We start from the raw sequence: 21,932 nt of genomic DNA on the forward strand, positions 1-21,932 counted from the left end.
TCTCTTTGCTCACACGTGCCTCGTCTACGCATGCGCACCAACTTCTATGCGTGTAGAGTGCTCATTCATTGTGTTGGGGCAAGTGGGTGGAGCCTCCCACAGTCGCCGCTACCAGTTCACCCGAACCGAAGAGAACCAGCTGAACACAACCTCTGACATAGCGTTTCTTGCCTTTCAATATAAGCTTTTTTGCTTCTCCCCAAATATATTAGTGCCCACAGTTCAAACAACTGGTATGAAGCCTGGTATGAACTCTATGCCTGGGATGGTTGCATGACTGTCGCCATTAATGTTATTGTTCTTGATATCATTAATAACAGCTCCTCCTCCTTATTTTTAAATGTAAGGCTGAACATTTGTTGGGGAACTGAAGAGACTGTCTGTATTCTACTATACACATAATCCTGTTCTGATTGTTGTCTCATGCTTTTGAAGTTTGCTTTGAGCTTCAAAATGCCACACAGCTGCCTTGCATATTTTGTGGATGGACATGTTATTTTAAGAACATTTCTTTTAAACACACAAATACGCATTACACCAATTGAGTTAATTTTTACCCAAGCTTGAGAAGGATTGATTTGAATGAAAGTACATGGTTCACTTTGACTGGAGCATGAAAATAATGATGAATATTATTTGTATATTAGGTATGTTCCCTATTGTGTAAAGCCAGCATGCAACTGTTATAACAAATACAAGCTTGCAAACAAGCATTATGGTTATTATGCAGCAAGTAACTAAGCTTCATTTCTAAGGGCACTAATGAAAGAGCAAGTCTCAATGAGCAGAATTGATTTTGTATCAACATACTTTAAATGATATATTACGGCATGAAATGGCCATTGGGATATGGTGTGCATTAGGGACTGAGTAATCATCATAGTAACTGAGTAAAATAATTTGGACATCAATTTTAGATTATGCTACAGTAAGGTTTTTTTGTTCATATTAAAAATAATTAGGACAATAAATACTAAATGTAATTTGGGGGGAAAAAAACCAAGGAAGGAACAGTTTCTTGAGTGAAATTAAGTTCCTCATTGAGGTACCTAGACATGTTTTTAATAGATGCTACATAAAATCATGACTGGACAGGATGTCTCAGTCGCAATGAAAGTTTTTTTTTGAACTTAAAGCTTTAACTGCTCTCTGCTTGTTTGGTACCAACTCTTGGGTTTTGTTCTGCTTTTCTTTAAAAAGGCCAGTGAGTTCCCCATCAATCTCTATCATATAAATAATTCTGTATATAAATATATAAATCACACACACACAGACACACACAATCTTCCAAGGGGAGAGCTGTTTAGAAGCAGAACACATTTCTTTAAATATAGTTATCCGGAGGCAAAACCCAGGGGCAGAGTCAAAAGGGGAATCAGCCTAGAATCTTTACGTACCCACAATTAGACTAAGTGTAACCCTTTTGAACTTTTGACTATTCTTATCTAAGGCAAGAGCAGTGCTAATTATAAGTTGTGTAGATTCCTGTGCATAGGCAAGAATTCTAATAAATAACTTTAACTGCAACTTCACATGTGGTCCTGATCTTTCCCGCCTGACATTATCTTAAATGGGACATTCCAAAGAGTGAAAGAAAATAGGAGCGAGTACTCATTTTTCTACAGGCATCTGCTTCTCCAAAAATGATTAGTAAAGAGGATTCCATTGTGAAAAACTTTGTATCAAGAAATGTACCCAAGTATGTGTGTGTGTGTGTATGTTTGTATACACACATGTGCATGCATAATACATATAATGCAAAAATATGCATGCATATAGACACACGGACAAAACATACATACAATCAAAGAGACTGTATATACAGCTATAAGTGCACCTGCACCAAAACAAGCACGCATACATACAGGGCCTATTCCTCCATTGCTGTGCAAAGTCATACTTCAAATAAATTTTAGTTTTAGATGTCACTGTTGGTCTTGAAAAGGCATTGTTAGTCTATCTTACTTGCTGATGTCATAATTGTTTTAAAAATTTAAATGCAGTCACAGGAAACTCTTGAACTCGACAAATACTCCCCTTTTCTGTCAGTTGATTAACACCTAATTAAAAAAATGGATTACAGTTGTTAAGTTGAGTGGGCAAGCACTTCTTGCAGCTTTTCCTTCAGTCCTGGGTTCAAAATAAAGTGACACAGGAAGTGTTCTAAAGCATGTCTCTTGTGTTTCGGATTGCACAACAAAGGACCATGCTGAAGATCATGCCAAAGATCTGAAAAATGAGAGCATTATTTTAAAGGATGCAACATTTGCCACATATCAGCAATGCTTCAGAGAATTTGAGTGATTGTTCTTTGGATTGGTTCTCTGCTCACTAGACATTTTGGATACTTAAAGATCACAGTATGATCACAGTATTGTGTAAAGTTGTTTTCTCCTTACTTTTCAGGAAAAAGAAAACAAATCTCCAGGCATCTACTTGATTCTATTTTATTACTATTATGTTCCCAGCCAGGCTCATATGAATTATTCTAACTGGCAAATAAAACTCTGTGGGTTCTTGTTGCTCTGTAAGCTTGGCTGTTTTGTTGCAGACATTTATTACCAAACTAAATAACATCATCAGTACTACTAGGGATTTTGCTTTAATGCCTGATCTAACATCCCTATCCCAGAACCTACCTAGATAGATAGATAAAGTCTGTCTGTCTGTCTGTCTGTCTGTCTGTCTGTCTGTCTATCTATCTATCTATCTATCTATCTATCTATCTATCATCTATCTATCTATCTATCATCTATCTATCTATCTATCTATCTATCTATCTATCTATCTATCTATCTATCTAAGTGTTGTGCCTTTTACAATTTTAAAGGTGTTATTTTTATTACTGCTATTATTCATAATAAAACTTGTTCATTTATATTGTTTTTAGGTTTTTTGTATACCACCAAAAGTCACTTACTTAGTGTTGAGTGACAATATAAATATGATTACATACATGAAATAATGAAGTGGTATAAATATGGAAGACTAAACTTCAAAGAAATCCCTTTTACTTCCAAGATCCTGGTCTTGGTTGTGTGGGAACAATTAACATCCATATTCCCCCCCCCCCAAAAAAACATGTTATTTACAGAGTAGGAGCAGGACTGCATATTTTAATTTATTATATGGTGCATTCAAATTGTGATAAAAACACAAGGGGTAAAAATACAAAATATTAAAAAAGATCTAAAATACTATAAACATACTGTATATCTAGATTAAAGGTAAAAGTTCTCCACGCACATAGGTGCTAGCCGTTCTGAACTCTAGGGGGCAGTGCTCATCTCCGTTTCAAAGCCGAAGAGCCAGTGGTGTCTGAAGATGTCTCCATGGTCATGTGGCCGGCATGACTAAACACCAAAGGCGTACTGAGCGCTGTTACCTTCCCACTAAAGTTGGTCCCTATTTTTCTACTGCAAATGCTAGGCTGGCAGAAGCTGGGACAAGTAATGGGAGCTCACTTTAGATTACAGATATAATTTTTTGTTTCATTTGTTATAGCGAGAAAATCAACAGTTTCACTATTGGTTCTATTTTGGCACTCTGACACTATGTGTTGAATAATTTGTCCCAAGTCATAATTTGGTGATGATATTGTGACAACAGTAGACAAGGAATGTTACATCTTACAAAACTTCTAGAGCAGTATTTTTTAAGCTCAGCAACTTTATGATGTTCTTCATCCCCCTGAACTCCCCCAATCAGCATACCAGTTGAGGTTCATGCAAGGGATGCTTACAGTGCTTCTCTGTTTTCTTTAGTAATCTGCTATAATTTCAATGGCTTGGAAAGATTTCAGGTTTGTGTAAATACAATGTTGTTGTTGATCATGGCGATGACAACGATAGTCAATACAATCAAAATTACTTACTGTGATTCCAGCAATTGCAATCCCAACAATGCCAAGTAAATGAAGATTTGAATTAAGGAGAGTCTCTATTTCAGTCAGACAGTTCTGTTCAAGACAGGAAAGACATTAAAGTCTTCAATCCTTTCCTAAATCTACCAATATGAATTCTCAACAATCACCTCTACCTGTGGCAGGTGTGTGTGTGTGTGTGTGTGTGTGTGTGTATGTATGTATGTATGTATGAATATTTTTTATTTTTAAAATATCTTACTGATTATTATTATTTTTATACTTTTGTAAAATCTTTAATTTTTTTAAAAAACGTTTTATAACAAGATGGCACTTGTTTAACTTTGCTGCTGTTCCTCTTATCAATGCAGCAAAGCAGCCTTGAATCATTGAAATAGTTGTATTCATGGGTATCTGCAGAATATGATGGTTTTATCAGAATGGCAGAACAACTCTCACAATGTCAGGATGCAAGCCGTGCCTCTTATTGTTTAAATGCAAGCTTCCTCATTTGCATTCCCTGCAGATGCCTACAAATTCATTCTCTTCTTTTCCTGAATTTTTGCCTCTCAAGTTATACAATGCAATCTTCCAGGTCTACCCATAGAGTCAGTTTATGGATCAAAATACTGGAATACAGAATTGCACTGCATCAAAAAGTGGGGTGCCATGCACGGACAAGCTATTTTTGCAGGCAGGAAAATCAATGAAGAGGAACTGAACTATATAGCATACATTATCTATGACAGTGATGGCTAACCTTTTTGCCAACACATGCCAAAAGCGGGGGGAGCGCAGGGGGTGTGTCATGTGCGGGCATGCCCACACCCATAATTCTATGCCTGCAATACGCATGCGTGTGTGACCCTCCCCTCCCCCTACTTTTGGTGTTTTTCATCCTTCCCAGGTTCCAGAGGCTTTCTGGGGAGGGCGAAAATGCTCCCCCATCCCCCGGAGGCTCTCTGGAGACTTCAGGAGAGTTCCCTGAAGCGTCAGGAGGGTGAAAAATGGCACTACGAGCAACACGGAAGTTCGGGAATGGACTTCCAGGTTGCCTGTAGGGCCGTTCCCCCTCCCTCCAGAGGCTTCAGGGAACCTTCCTGAAGCGTTTGGAGGGTGAAAAACAGCCCAACAGGTAAACCAGAAGTTCAGGTATGGACTTCTGGGTTGCCTGTAGGGCTGTTTTGTGCCCTCCAGAGGGAGGGAGAAAAATGGCCCAATGTGCAAACCAGAAGTCCATTCCCAAACTTCTGGTTTGCGCATTGGATTGTTTTTCGCCCTCTGGAGGCTTCAGGGAAGCCTCCGGAGGGTGAAAAACAGCCAAAAATGAAGGCTGAAGTCAGCTGGTCAGTGCACACATGCACGCTGGAGCTGACAGGGCAACGCCTCGTGTGCCCTAACAAATGGCTCTGCATGCCACCTGTGTCACGAGTGCCGTAGGTTCGCGATCACGATCTATGACATTCACATAAATTAATTTTATTTTCACACAAAATAAAATTAGACTGTCAACTATATGTTTGTCTAGTTTATCTTGTCTGAACTAGTATAAAAGTTCCCATAACCAAAATGAAGTCCATTTGATTAGGTCTGCCATATAATTCTATTTTGCCCCAGCTTTTACTGGTCAACTGGAAATTTTGGCTCAGGAGTAGAAATCAGATTAAGCTAAACCTCTCAAGAAGCCACTCGGTAAGGGTGTGGGAATCAACAAGGTCTTTAAATCCAGGAAGTTGCAAGAATAATGTAAGCATCCTTGCATGTATAAGTAGTGCTTGACTTACAACAGTGACCATTTGAAGTTGCAACGGCATTGGAAAAAGTGATTTTTGACCATTTTTCACACTTACGACAGCATCTCCATAGTCATGTGATCAAAATTCAGACACTTGGCAACTGACTCATATGGGGAAACCAGATTCACTTAAAAACTGTGTTACTAATTTAACAGCGGCAGTGATTCACTTAACATCTGTGGCAGGAAAGATTGTAAAATGGATCAAAACTCACTTAACCGCTGTCTCACTTATTAACAGAAATGTTGGGTTCAATTGTGGTTGTAAGTCGAGGACTACCTTTATATGGTCCGAATTAACCAAACAATATAATGTATGTAATTATTTTATTAAAAAAAATTAAACCACAAACTATATACACGATCACATTGGGGATGTTAATTTTTTCTTCTGCATGATGAACTTGATGAGGATAATTCATCCATACTGCTACTTGTTATGGAATGAAAGTTTCACTGGCATGACAAGTAAATTAAAAAAAAAAGTTTTGCTAAGATGTTTCATTTTAGGGAAACCAGGAAATGGTAATGACCAGTTCTGACATCCCAGGAGGTTGCAAGCAAATTGAAAGGGCCGAAGAAGCAAGTTGGCTGCAATAAATACTGCTTGCTTTATTCTGCAGTCTTCTTCAGATATATGAATGTGTGTATAATTGGCAAAGCAAACAAATTGCTTAGAAGTCATCTTGCTGGCATTCTACTTTGGTGCCAAATGGCTCCTGTCCAGAAGATCATCTCTTCTGGCTTCGGGGATGATATTCCCACCATATCTTATCCCATTCCTAGACTATTTTTGACTTCCCTCTCAGAATGACATGACAGAATACAGGCACTTACTTTAGACGATCCAATATCTTTTGGACAGGTGGGTTTTACTTGAACGTCACTGTCTTTCCCACAGCATTGAAGCTGGAGGGAGAGAAATAATGTATTACCAATCTTCCTGAAACAATCATTTTCAAATGATTCAAAAAACCCAAAATATGTTTACCCCAATTATATTATTCAGAATTCATACATATCACAAAGGATAACATGTATTAATAACTTCAATCCAAATTATGGATGCAAAGAAATCAACTTCAATTCAAACAAATCTGTGTGAATATGGAAATTAGAGCTGCCTAGGTCTAGAGATATTCCATCATTAACCTTGGATAGGATAGCAATTCTCCATCCAAGAGCTGTGTGCAATTCAGGGGATCCTCCAATACTCATAGCTCCTACCTTTTGAGTAAGTGGCAGCTATGGCCAGGAAAACCTTTGCACAGCTTCATCTGTGGAAAGGGCCAATTGTGCCCTTTCTTGGAATAGGAGGTCCATACAGTCATATATGCCCTAGTTATCTCATGGTGTCAGGCCTGTCTCATTCAACATCCAAGAAAGGAAACCCCTAACTCCAGTTAGTTAGAGAAAAGATACTTTTACTGGATATGTAATGAAAACAGCGAAAGTGAAGCAATATCTGAGGCAAAACAGCACAAACTTGCCCTTATCAAAAGTTACCCAAATCCCTGCCCCCAATTACCCCAGCCCAATATCCAATCTCCAATCCCCAAGTGTGTCATGTAGGGTGCATCTTCAGGTGGGCTCATTTAGCTGGTATGCAGAGACGGTTGGCCTTGACCAAACCCAAACACGGACTTTCAGCATGTGCAGAAGATGTTGAGAACAAAACTCCCTTTTTTGAGATGCCTCCACCAGCACACTTTCTCTCCCAAATACCATGCACCCCTCCCTCCCAGTTACTATGGCAGCTGAGAACAAGCAAGCAAGATAGAGGCTGATACATGGCTTGATTGTGACATACTGTACGTGAGGCTGCCCTTGAAGAGCACTTGGAACCTTTATCAACTCCAGCATGCAGCAAATGTCCTCTAGATTTCTATTGGCATTGGGAACATTTGCTTCTCCATAAGGCCATAGATTTTTAAAAGCAAGCTGATAAGATTCCCCCCTTCAATCCCCCTGCCTCCAGTTGTTTCTCATTTCTGATGGAGCCGTCTCAAGAGGGACATCTCTTCTTTTTAAAACAGCTTTGCTAATTTGAGGTTCAATCACTTCTGGGAGTGTTTGAATCATGAGCTACCAGCATCTTGTGTAAATTGATAGCCAACAGAGGCATAAACTGTATGCATAAACAATCAAAAACTTGTCAAAGTAGAGGGATAACCTTTTACACAGGACTGTCCAGGAAATGTGCTAGACATTAGCCAACATAATAGAGGAACATTCAGTACTGGCTGTGATAATGACAGTGCACCCAACAGCTGAAGGAACATGAATTTCTGCATTAACATTTTTCTAGTGAATGTTACTTTTTCTTTGTTTATTGCTTTATCTGTGAATATATCATGTATATTAAACTTTTTTTTCCTTTTGGTCTATTTTATCCAATAAAATCCCCACCTCAGCTTCTATCTCATTTGTGGGTCTGTTGTTTTTGAATCCATTAACCTACTGTCCACATATAGTTGTGGCAAAGCAACATGTTATTTTAAATCTTATGGCACTGGAAATAAAGGAATTTGTGTTTCTTCCTGAATATTAGCTGCTGAGTGGCTGTCCAGTGTTATGCAGTAGAATCAGGTTGGATTGGATTAAGTTCAGTTTCTAACAAAGTCTCTTAAGAACTCAAGCTCAGCTAAGCATACAAAAGAAACAAACTGTGGCCTCTCTTGGGCCTTCCCCAAGTCTCGCCCCCTGCCATGGATTTATATACTTATCACAACTAACTAAGAAGGATCAATACATGGTCACATGTGTAGTAAAAAGTTATTCTAAACATGGCATTATAGCTGCTTCTGTGGTTAATAAGACTGAAAACCTACCAAGGAAATGAGGCATAGATCAACTGACAGGATAAATGATTCACTGGGTGAAAGAAAGACACATATTTAAGACTCAAATAAATACTGAGAGTTCTATTCATATTAATCCTTGCATTGGATAGATTTGAAAATGCTGATCAAAACTTTTGGATCTGCTCTTTAAAAAAAGTATGACTGCATTTAATATATTTATTATTTTAATACCTTTCTGCTGTATCCCATACATCTCACTTCTTGTGAGATGGGTGACCTTATAACTTCGATCTCTCTCTCTCTCTCTCTCTTTCCCCCTCCCCCCTCCCTCCTTCCCTCCTATCTATGTGTCCATCCATCCATCCATCCATCCATCCATCCATCTGTCTATCTGTCTGTCTGTCTATTCCACCTTCTCCTCCTTCTGGAACTCAAGGCAGCCTACATGGGACCACCTTTCATTTTTTTGCCCATTATTACCTTGTTTGTTTTGTTTATATTTTGTCAAATCTGGAGGATTCCAGATTTTACTTGCACAACAATAACCTGTGTGGTGGCTTTTCCTGAGAGTTTGTAACTGGCCCTTAGTTTCTATGTTGAGGATGGCCTTGAACCCCAATATTCCTAATGCCACATAATTACCATACTACACTGGCTCTAATATAGGTGTGTGCATATGTGCCTGGTATAAAGTAAGCGAACGGTAACAATATGACTAAAAATAAGCATGTGAGCCCTCTTTTAATAATAAGGGAAACAGCTCAACTCCAAATCTAATTCTGGAAGCAAATTCATTGCGGTGTTGTTTGTTTGTGGCCTATTTTAAAAAAAAATTATACACATGCAAAATGGAGGATACACTATTGCACATGCTGAGGTAAATTTTTAATGCTTAGCAACACTCTGAGTAAAAACTTCAGGGAATGGTTTTCCTCTTTGCCTCTCAATTAAGAGCGTTTGGGAGATTGTATCCAGCAGTTCTCCACAGAGGGGAAAGACAATAAGCATTTGGATTTTTTTTCTTTTATAAAAACTGTGATCAATAGACCACACTTTAGAAAAGATTGATCTAGGCCCTATTAAGGAAAAAGTAAATTTAGCAACTGATGTCAGAAATACATGTGGCAACGCTTTATCTCACCATAGTCCTGAATAAAACAGATTATATTGGTATAGATAGTCTTGCAAAAACCAAAAGAGTTATAATAAATATTTTTTTAAAAAAAAGAATGGCGGTGGAAATAGTTTTATACATGCTACCTTGAATTGACGATGACTATAATAAATAAATATAGCCTCTATGGCTGAACTCTTACTATGCCTTCCTGCTAATGATGCCCACAATGCTTCCAAGATGTCATGTGTGATTTAATAAAACTTTAATGTTTTACTATGGTCTTCCAGAGGAAATTTCCGTATTTAGGGAGTTTTAGAAGAATGTGTGTGCCAAAACCTGGAGAGGTTGCTGACTATTATAGTATGTTAAGAATCCACAGAAAGGATGACCAATTGGGTGCCATATAGAATCTTGCTTGATTTCAATAAGAATAATAATTCCAGAAGAAGGGAAAAGACAAACATTATGCAAACTGTATCATTGGACTCATTGTCCAATCATGGTATTCTGAAACCACCTAAAATGCAACATTAGTGAGCAAAATTTCTGAATTTATATTACTCACCGCATCATGAAATTTGATGAGTGTTTTATTTTTGCTTTGATCATTGATGTAGTTTTCATAAGCTTTCTCATAGATAGCTTGGACTTCGTTGACAGCCTGCAGAGATAGCAACCACAACAAGTAGACATTCTAATTAGATATGAAGAGCAGTGAAGAAACCAGCAGAATTTCAGTAACAGGAAACCCATGGATTTCACTTGAGAATGTGGTAGCAACAAAGAGGAACGCAGTCAACTTTAAGGTATAAAGTTTTATCTATTTACAGAAATAGACGTATATTTCTGTATACGTCAACCTTCAACTATTTCTATAGAAATAGTTGAAGGTTGAACCCGTAGCAATTTGGGAAGCACAAGAAAGCAAGCTCTAGGCTTTGGCTTTTGGCAACATGACTGATTGATGCGCATAGCTTATAGGGTGCAAAAGGAAATTGTCTGGGCAGGTTGGGCAATAAAAAGCATTGCCACACTAATGACAGAATATGCAGTTAGGAAATATCAGCTTAGGCAGTAAAGAAAAATGTTCTCCAAAGAAAACAATAAAAACTCTTTCTGTATATTTGCCAAGACACACCCAAATCAACTAGAGGTTGTGCATAATTTTAAAGAGATTTTACTCATTTAAGCTATTTTTCAGTTAAGGATATTTAGGGTAGTACACAATAAGTATTTCACTTACCGTTTTTTTGCCCAGAAAAGCAAAAACTCCTGCAGCAATTTCAGCAGCAAAAATCACCAGCAAGCAAGTAAAAAACTACAAAAGAATGAAGATAAGATTACAGATTAAATTTTTATGGAAACTTGAATGCAACATGTAAACACACTCTCTGGGAATTTGAAATAGTAGTTTTAATAACAGAAATACTTTATATAGGACAAGAGTAATGATGCAAAAAGGGAAGGTTCTACCTCAACTTTCCTTAAATCAGAATAATTTCACACTTTAAGGAAAGGATGGGATAAAGAAATATCAAAGAAGCATTTCTAACACTGCAACATATCCAAAGCCTTTGCAATAGAATTCTGTTTATGTTTTGCTCTTCAATGCAGCCATTGAAAGAGGCTGTATTCTAATAAATGAATACAGAATTGCAAATTAATGCTTCATGAATTCTTATAGCCACTTAGATAGAAATATGTCCTGACTAGGACTTAAGGGTCATTACGGGTAGATAATAAAGGAACCTGCAAGTTACTGAGTTTAAAGAAAAGTTTTACACTATCCACCTTCCTCTTTCTTCCAATGTACAGCAGATTGATTTCAACAGGTGTCCTGGCTTAATAAATTGTAATTTATTTCACTGGATATGATGTTAGATCCACCCACTCTTTTTAAAAGTCTCTTTTCCTTTTATGCAGCTTTGATCCGCTCTCTGTTATGTCAGAATAGTTCTGTTTTTAATACCAGTCTGCTAACTGCTACCTTAATTTACAGTTTGATATTTGAATTTAAAAACAGACTTCCCTGTTTTGGACTTGGAGTAAAGCAAAATACATATACTTTAGCAGAGGATTTTAACTAATGTTTGACTTAATGATTTCGCATTGGAGAGAGGCCTCATATCCCCTTTTCTACATGTCCATTACTTACTGCTCCAAGCAGGCACTGAGACTCTCGTGCTGCTCCACAGCATCCAAAAAATCCTACTGCCATCATCAGCACTCCTGCTCCTATCAGTACATACAGTCCTGTAAGAAAAGACAGAATTATCCAATTATTTATGAACTCCAATGTATTAGCTACGAATCAGATAGCACTTTTGTTGCCATGGAGACCCACAAGTCCTGGTTTCTTGTAAATAAATCATTCTAAGCTATCCAGTTACACTGACCACTAGGAAGCCCCATGTGACCAGTTTCCTTCTTTACTGGGACTTTTCAGATGCATTTGCCAAATTCTATGGGTTGAAACACTCAACTTGGAACTGAATGCATGAACCTTTGCACTTTAGATCAGGTGTCTCCAACTTTGGCAACTTTAAGACTTGTGGATTTCAACTCCCAGAATTCCTCAGCCAGGAATTTCCTGGCTGAGGAATTCTGGGAATTGAAGTCCACAAGTCTTAAAGTTGCTAAAGTTGGAGACCCCTGCTTTAGTTGACTACATGCAATACATTGGCTTTAGGAACTACCCACACCCTGGTGCTCAGTGATAGCAAGAGGCAATATCTAGAAGTTTTCAAGATGTATATCTAATCCATCTATCAGGAACAGAGAAATACATGGAAACATTTTAGTATGTAACATTTGTATCTAAAACTGTTATTCTCCCCAACAGAACTCAGATAGTCTTCCTTTAACCAGTCCCTCATTTGCAAATTTTTGTAGTTATAACAGTAATGAAAAAATAATTTTACAAATAATTCTTGCAGGTGTGACCTTTGCAGGTCTATAAAGCAAAGTAAAGCTGAAGTAAGATCATAAGAACAGTCAAGATTTCACTTGGTGACTATTTGGCTTAACAACCAACTGGCCAGCCCCAAGTGTGGTTACTAAAGTACTACCTTTATAGATATTTAAATGTATCCACAACTGTGATAGAAACTTGATTGGTTAAAAAAATTACAAGAGCACATTATAATATTCTAGATCAGTAGCACTGCTGTTGGTTTTTTATTAAATAATTCTTGTAGCATCAGTGGTATCTTAACTCCCTTTCTCTCCCGAAATAGCTGAACAGAAAACAATAAAACCATTCTCAGCAGCACTGCTTGATTAAATAAGAGGCAGAGTAGAGACTTGATAGATGGTAAGATTTTTTTTATTACGGCCAAATAGCAATAAATAACTTTTTTAAAATTCCAGAATTATAGATACATGACTTGGATGAATGATTTCTTCAAGGAAAGAATAAATTTTCCAAGAATTTCTCAGGGAGAGGACCACCTTTCTCCCCTTCAATCAATGCTACGATTGAGTCAGGAAGTGTCTTCCTGATGTCTTGTTTTGGGATTTAATCGAAACATGGAGAACTAGGGAAGAACAGGACAGTGAAAGACTGGACACCCAGACATGCCTTTAAGCTACCTTCATAACTAAACAATTCAAGAACACTACTCTGTGTCCTTAAAATTTCTCTGTATTGCTCTTTCCTGCAACTCGGAGGCCTGACGTTGCTATGACACGACATGCAATCTTGGCGCTCCAGGATTGCTGTCGATATCTCTGTTGCTGGATGATCCTTTTGGATCTAAATCGTTCTAAAGGAATGGTGATAGAGAAGGGCACGTCCTGCTGATCTCAGGGGCATCACAAAGCCTCTGATCGATCCAGGAAAAAGCTCTTTTTGCCTGCTACAAGAGAAGCAGCCAAAATGGCTGCAGAAGATTGGGACAGACCCCTGAAATGGAAGCAGAATAGGAGAGACAGTGTGTCAAAATGGTGAGAAAAATCCTTATTATTAGAGAAGAGAAAACTAAAAAAACTTAGGGTTAAAATAAAATTGAAGACAGAAGGAAGCAAGCAGAGAATTAACCCTGGTTTAAAACTATTGTGTTATCTTTTTCACTTTAATTTTGTTTGTTTTCTATGGATGGACTTTTTACAAATGTCTCTTACTTTTAAAGTGAACTGGTCCTTTATCCCCCTTTCTTCCTCTATACTTTTTCAATTTTTTGTATTTGTGGATTAAAAGTTTCTTTCCTCTTTTCTTCTTCTCTTCCAGAGTTCGGAGCTTAGAAAGAGAGGCAAAAACAGAGGGAAAGGATGTAACACTGCCATCTAGAGGCTAGAGGCTTGGCAACATCTGATAATACAAAGCTATTAACTTTGTTTACTGAAAGGGTCAATGGAAAACATCTTGTTTATTCAGGTGTTTCTTTGACGGAAAGAGAAAGCTTTGACCTGAAAAACTTTACTGAATTTGTTTGAAACCTAGCAAAAGCCTTGGATGTTTTAGTGGCAGTGTTTATAACCTGGAAAAATGGTGCAATATGAAGAAGAAAAGGAACTAACATTGCAAAGAATTATGCTAGAAATTCAAAAAGTCTTAATAATCTTAATAATAATAATTCAATTTAAGAATTGGAAAGAGACTTGAAATTATAGATCAAAATACAGAAAGTACGGAGGAAAGAGTTGAGAATACTTATAAAACAATGATGAAATTTGAGGACAGAGTTCAAAAAACCACAGACACATATGAAAGTGATAAGAAAATTGTTGACACTGATAGCAAATCGAGTGTGGAGGGAAATGATAAGTGCGAAATACGGAAAGGAGAGATTGATGAACTGGAACTCTATCTCAGATGTCAAAATATAGATGAAGAAAGGGGAGAGAATTTTACAGAAACAATGAGAGCAATTTCGGCAGAAGCATGAGCAATAACAAAAGTCAAGCTGATGAAAGGAACAGATAGAGGGTTTCGAATCTTTATAAGATATGCAATGAATAACAACTTGTCAAGAGACGTCCACATAAGACTTATCAAGAAAACAGAATACAGATTCTACAAATGGCAAGAGATATTGAACTGCACTATTTCTAGAAGGATACAGGATGATGAAATGAAATGTCACAATAAAATTTAGTTAAATGTAGTTAAATTCTGAGTACTATGTATAAGACAAAGTAATAATAGTTATAGTCAAATAAATGATCAATAATAATAATAAAGCATTTATATATACTAGATTGATAATATGAAATTTTATACAAACTGTAAGTGAGGATTATGGAGATGATGTTGAAAAACCTTTTTATAAAAGATAAATAATTCTATATAGAATAGAATATAAAGATGTAATATCATTGGATGATTTCAGGATGATGTAATGAAATGCCATAATATAAATTTACTTCAAATTTAATATGTTTCATATAAAAAGGATATAATAATAGCTATGCTTAATGGATGTTTAACAATTATAACAATTTCTATACATGTATATTAGATTGATGATACTAATAATGGAAAAAACATGGAATTGAATATGTGATTTTTGATAAAGCTCAAGTGATGACTATGGAAAGGATGCAGAAAGACCTTGTAACCAATTGACACACTGTATGCAGTTGAAGAGGTTTTTATGTTATATGTTTTGTGTGTTTGTGTTTGTTTGAAAATAAAAAAAAAATTAAAATAAAGAAAAGAAAATATGGTTATGAAGAAAATACGGCTGCTTCATATTCCTGCTAAGTAATATATAAAACATAGCTAAGAACAATCCACTGAATTATTTTCGTAGTTCTGGCTTCTATCTTTACACTTTATTTAATGCTGCCCCTTGAGTAGAACTACAGATCTTAATTTTTGCCTCCTGCTTCTTTTGCCAAAGATTATGTTATTTAGACTATTCAAATATATTTTATCAAAAATAGAATAAAAATATAGCGCAGAATTTTAAGAAAACAAAACTGATGAAGAAAATGTTCGGGAATGTTTTTACAGATATTTTAGTTCAACTTACTACTGATGTCAGTATTCTGCCGTTTAGAAAGGAAGTGAAGTCTTCTATTGTGAAATTAATTAAAACATTTTTAATTCTGCAACATGTCCCAGCAGTTAGTTCTTGACAAGCCAATTTATTGTATTGTTGTACACCACCCAGAAGTGTTTTTTGTGAGGTGGGAAGCCATTATAAATTTGATTAATAAATTAATTAATCACTCTTTAGAGAGAGAAAATATGACAAGTTGCAAAAAATAAAAAAGTGAAATATTCAAGATAATTCAGACTTTATAAACTAAATAAATGCTCAAAATCTGTCTTGCAATAAAAAAGTAGCAAAATTATTTGGAATAGAGCATATGGTTCCCTCTATATATCTTGGAAATGTATTATGATTAATAATTAACTCATTTTAAATGAACATCTTCAGCCATAATTTTAGGAATTGAACGATTCAGCAACCTGCTTTAAGAAATACAATATGCTGAATATCACTGCACTTACTTGTTGAAAAGGGTCCTGTGGTAAATCACATTAAATGGAAAAATGAAGACTGAGTTGATTTGAGAGTACACAGATTGAAACGTGGGTGACTATCTGAAAATACCATTTGCAATTGGAGGTGAAATAGATGCAATGCTCCACTGCACCACAAGAGGGCGGAATAGACTAACTCTTTATTTACCTCTTATTTTTATGATTTTTAGAATAAATGAATTTATTGTTAAAAAGAACGTCATTTTTTCAAGGACTAAACCTGCTGCCCTAACACAGATAATTTATTTTGATCCTTCAAAATAAGTTTTTGATTTACCTACATTATGCATAAATTAAATTACTCTGAAAATGTACTGTAGAGACCCTTATTATCTAAATGCTTGCAACCTGAGTTTTGAAGCCACCTTAAAATATATGCTTACTCTAGTAGATATCTTTGGTACATGTATACCTTGTTATTTTCCAGAAAGTTCTGATCTTTGGAGAATGGACGATTTTTCAAGACGTTTTAACCTTTCACCCTCTTTTCCTCCTAATTACTCTGTAGAATCAATGGCACAAGCTATAATCACATATTCTCTCTTCCAAATGCAATTGAACATTAGCCGAGACACAGCCACGATATATGAATAATTTGACAAGATTTTTTTAAAAATATGTTATTTACTGTAGTTATTTAAAATATGATGTTTTTTGAAGGTAATATATATTTTTGTGCAGGCATTATAACAGTGAGTCTGACAAATAATGTATTTTAAATGTTTTAAAACATACACTGCCTTCTGCATGCTGTAAACCAGGGAGTCCAGGCTGACCGCCCTATCAGCAATTTCATTTAACTCCAGTTACTTCTTGAACGTCAACTATGGAGCATGGCACTCCTTATATGGAAGAGAGGTTCAGCTTGAAAAATCTGCTCCTCGGCCCTTCACTGTGGCCTCTTAGAATACATAAGCTCACCATCTGTGGTTTAAATACACTGTGAATGATAAAAACAAAATGCATGGGTCCAAAATGACTTTATCTTGTTTGAGTAATTTCTCTCATTCATATTTTCCAGATGATGTCACCATGAACAGAGGGAGAGATGCAATTCAGTACCAGGCTCTATTAGAACTTTGCAAGGCAGGGTCAAACCTGTTCAAGAATGCTAATTTGCCACTCTTCTCCTTCTCTAGAGGTAGCCCTCCATAGAGCGTCAGACCCCTGCTCTTCCAGGAGAGAATGAGGGGTGGAGTAGTGAGATTTTTATTGTTTCCTATTAGCAAGCCTTAAAAGAAAGCTTTACTTAAAGAGGACAGTCTGGCTTAGTGACTGATATGAGTGAAATGCCAACAGCTCCACCAGTGAAGGGTAGCTTGGTTACCAAAACTCTGAGTGGACTATCCTGCAGTAAAACATCATTCAAAGGAAGACAAGAACCCCCACTGTAGGGAAACCATGGTAAGGCCAAGAAGTTTGCAGGGGCTGCCATGAGCAAGGAGAACAACATAGTCATAGGCCATTATGTGAGTAATTAAGTGTTATACTTTCTTACAGGGAAGTGGTGGCTCAGTGGCTAAGACATTGAGCTTGTTGATCAGAAAGGTTGGCAGTTCAGCAATTCGCATCCCTAGCACCCCATAACGTAATGAGCTCCTGTTACTTGTCCCAGCTTCTGCCAATTTAGCAGTTCAAAAGCATGTAAAAATGCAAGTAGAAAAATAGGAACCAACTTTGGTGGGAAGATAACAGTGTTCCATGCACCTTCGGCATTTAGTCATGCCGGCCACATGACCATGGAGACGACTTTGAATAGTGCTGACTCTTCGGCTTGAAACGGAGATGAGCACCGCCCCCTACAGTCGGGAACGACTAGCACATATGTGCAAGGGAAACTTTTACCTTTTACTTTCTTATATGAAAGACTTTCAATGTTTCATAGTTTTAACGAACTAGAAACAATTTTCTTAGGTATCTCTACTCTGTGGCCATTGTCACTAAGGCAAAGGTACACAATCAATGAAAAATTGTTCGATGCACGAGAATAACATTAATTGTATTTAATACGTTACATTATATTCAGATTTTAATTTAAATAGAATTAAATTTAATTTTTCATTTGCCAATTTTCTCATTTTTTTTTGTCCTGGTCAAATCTTGCTTGAATATTTGTGGCTCCTTTCATGCTATTCAAGAGCTGAATGTCTCTATGTATGGTGAAGATGCACATCCTCTGTGTTCATCCCTGGAAGAGCCTCTACGGTCAAATAAAGTTGCCTCATGACATGAGCACCTCAGTTCTATTTTTTTTCCAAAAATTGCCCCCCCTCAAAAAAGGAGGGTTGGCTTATTTCTTCTTACTTGAGGTCAAAGCTTTTTCCCCTTTGATTTGCTCTTAGCAATAAGAGAGTCCCATCTGAGTATGGCAGAGACATCAGTTGCCTTGCAACAAGGCCAAACATCTAGCAAGAAAGAAAAAGAGTACTTTGTATGACGATGGAAGATGAAGACTGTCTTTGTCTCAAGTGGTGAATGCAGAATTCCATCTCACTGCACTGCTTATGGGATGGTTGGAGAGGAGGACTCTGCAGCTGCGCAGAGTGTATAGCATTGTTGGTGGCGACATGAACTTCTATATTACAGACAGAAAAGCTGGGCTTTCTTTGTTTCTTCTCTGCTTCAGAGCTCTGTCTCTAAGGTGACATGCAAACTTTCAGCTAGTGTTTCCACACATAATTAACCTCAGAGGAAGTTTCCTTGTTTATGCAGCTGATATCTAATTTACTTAAATCCCGCAGCACCAATTACACCATGTCTAATGATGTAAGTCCTTCCTAGCAAAGCTAGTAACTGCAACCATTATGAAGAGACCAGACAACAGACAACTAGATAAGGAGCCATATGGTTGGTTTATATACAAGCTGATTTAAAACAAAGAAAAGCAAAGCCAAAGAAATCATAAGGCATACAATATTTATTGTAGCACCTTTATATATGCTTGGAGACAAACATCAACACCAACACTTCCAGTGTTCTTATGTTCCATTGATAGGATATAATTTGGAATATGAAAGGAACCATTTGTCTTTGTAATTTGTAGACAATTTGTAAGTTGCCCAGAGATGGGCATTGTAAGCTGCTGGCTCTTTGTGGCCTCCAACTCATCATTGTCATCATCAGTTACTATTATTAATATTTCAATATCTGCTGCCTCCAGAGTTTTCAGCATAAACCGCTAAATAATAAAGATACATTTTCTAGCTGGTTTTTTGGATTGAGTAAAGAATGATAATTTGATTCACAAAATTTTTCCTGAATCCACAAACCAAAAGGGCCTCAAGTCCTATCTTAGTTTCTCTGATGACATTAATATGTCACTGTCCTCACAATGCTCCCAAAATGATGCATATTGTGCACATGGAAAAAGTCTCTTTCCACATCTAAAATGTTCCAGGGAGCTCTGGAAGATTCACTTTTCTTGTTAGATCAGCTATTCAGATTGCGAAACAAAAACTTTCCAGAACTAAATTCTCTTGAATAACATGTCATTTGTGGTGTTCCAAATGTGTTGCACATAATTATGGATATGCATGTAGGTCCCAACTCTGCAGAGGTATCTACTACTATCCTGATAGCCAGTCTGTAAGGTCAAATTTCACTGAAGAATTGATGCTTTTGAATTGTGGTACTGGAGAAGTTTCTTAAGAGTCCCTTGGTTTTCTTAATAAGATCAAATCAGTCAATCCTAAAAGAAATCAACCCTGACTGTTCTCTGGAAGGATAGATATTGAAGCTCAAATACTTTGGCCACCAAATAAGAAGAGAGGACTCATTGGAGAAGACCATGATATTGGGAAAGATTGAAGGCAAAAGGAGAAGGGGCTTAGGAGGATGAGCTGGTTTTAGATAGTGCCATTAACGTAATGAGCATGGATTTGGATAAATTTTGGGAGATAAGGGACTCTGGTGTGCTGTGCTCCATGGAAGTTGCAAAGCATTGGATACAACTTAGTGGCTAACAACCATAACAAAAGGTCAATTTGGATAGAAAATAAATTGTTTCAAGTCACCCAGTGAAAGGCTATTTAATTATGACATCCAAATTTGTAAAGCTCAGAACTTTTTTTTTTAAATAAATGTTTCCCCTGCCCAAAACACATAATGAAAAAGATAAAAATCCCTAGAAGTTTGGGACTTGTTTACAATAGAGCCATCTTTGCCATTCCTTTTGCACTTGAATAACAGAACAGAGACAAGAGTTATGTTGCCTTCTTTATGTTTGAAGTGCTGACACTGGAGTGTCTCAAGCTTCAAGAGCTATATAACTATAACTGCCTCCTGTATTTTGCATGCTCATGTTTTATTGTGAGAGTACTATGAAGCTGAGATTTGCCAGTAGCACACCAAGAAAGAACTATTATCTTAAACTACTGGTTTCAGCAATTATTTTCTTCGTAGTGGATGCTTTTCCAAGTTTTATTGCCAAGAATTCTAAATAGGTTTTTGTAGCATAAACAGCTCCCATAGATGCAATTGCATATAAGAGGCAGATATTAAAAGAGAAATCAAGATTAAGATTACCTCATTTTGAAAGAGAATCCAGAGACTTAATGGCTCAATATAATTAGAAGCAAGGTAATTATATTTCTTTTCTTTCTTCCCTCACAATTTTACCAGTGAATTGGAGAAAAGGATTATTTAGATTTATTTGTGTACTTATTTAATTGCAGTAGGATTTGAAAGCATTTAATAGGATCAGCTCACAATTGTGGAAAAACATTGTACACATATTATATCACAACTTCTCTATGTCTGCTAAAATGTCTGTAACACAATTAAAGATTTGGCGTATAGGACATTAACATGTGTGCTACCACAAATTTTTATTTGGGGATAGTTGAAGTGACTTGGTGGGGATAAAAATATCTGATTTCTCTACCTAGCCAGTCTATTGCAGCCAGATTTATCCTATTAAAAAAGAAAAGATGGTCCCCAGACAACCATTGAAAATTTTCTATCCCTCTCTGCTGTTATCCAGTAATGCTCTAGTTTTCTGCAGCCCACAAAATCCATAAGGAAATTTCAGTATCTTAAAAACTGCATTGTAAAGTGGCCTCATAGTAGTAGCTTTAAATGATTAATTAACTTTTACAATAGTTATTACATTATGGAAAAGGAGGAGGACAGACTCAGACAGCCTTAGCACTGTTTCATCTCCTTGTTCATCACAGATCAGAATAATTCAATCCACCTTTTCAGGTAGGCACTGTGACCCAAACAGCATGCTACACACATTGTTTGAAATGACATCATTCCCTCCCCACCCCGTTTAATCGATTCTCAGAGACTGCCTAGACAAGTCCCCGCAGTATGCTTGGTAAAATTATTCAGAAGACATTTCCTCTTCTGTTTTTTTCCTTGGACCGAGAGAAAGTGAGTAGCCCACAATCACCCGGTTGGCCAAACTAGGACTCATGGTTTCTTAACTTACAGAGCCTGGGTTAAAGTTCAAATGAAACTTAGGTCCCAACCAATACCTTGCCTCTTTTCAAAACACCCATGTTATAAAATACTAGACTTGTTCCTTATTTAGTAAAGTAGAAAGCTACTAATTTAAGCATATGTCTGCAGGAATTACCTTCAAAACTGTATTAAAGCTGATTAAATGTAAAAAAAGTATGACAGTGGGGGATCTGAAAGTAAATAATATTTATTTCCAGATTTACATATTATGCTAAATCCTGCCACATCACAAGCCAGTGAATTCTCAAGCTCAAGCACACGACACAGAAAAAAACCAGATTGCCTGTCTCACATGCCACTTGCTGCAAGTTGCAGTCTATAGGGTGGTGAGTGGGGAATCCTCTTTTATGGAAAGGCAAAAGGGAGGAGACAAACATGTTTTTTTTTCCTGAAGT

At 36.8% G+C, this 21,932-nt stretch overlaps 1 protein-coding gene across 1 annotated transcript in view; it reads right to left on the bottom strand.

The window, feature by feature from the left end:
* Nucleotides 1–1,166: 1,166 nt before the first annotated feature.
* The window catches only part of TSPAN2 (tetraspanin 2), a 56,585-nt gene continuing 35,819 nt past the window's right edge, over nt 1,167–21,932 (bottom strand). Inside the window, exons 3-8 of the mRNA XM_032218344.1 lie at nt 11,734–11,831; nt 10,822–10,896; nt 10,144–10,239; nt 6,495–6,566; nt 3,875–3,958; nt 1,167–2,229 (exon numbers count right to left, since the gene is read on the bottom strand). Of these exons, the coding sequence (XP_032074235.1) occupies nt 2,164–2,229; nt 3,875–3,958; nt 6,495–6,566; nt 10,144–10,239; nt 10,822–10,896; nt 11,734–11,831 (491 nt within the window). The 3' untranslated portion in view covers nt 1,167–2,163. The remainder of the gene's footprint in view (nt 2,230–3,874; nt 3,959–6,494; nt 6,567–10,143; nt 10,240–10,821; nt 10,897–11,733; nt 11,832–21,932) is intronic.

The sequence above is a fragment of the Thamnophis elegans genome, chromosome 5, assembly GCF_009769535.1.
Source record: "Thamnophis elegans isolate rThaEle1 chromosome 5, rThaEle1.pri, whole genome shotgun sequence".
In the NCBI taxonomy this organism is placed as follows: Eukaryota; Metazoa; Chordata; class Lepidosauria; order Squamata; family Colubridae; genus Thamnophis; species Thamnophis elegans.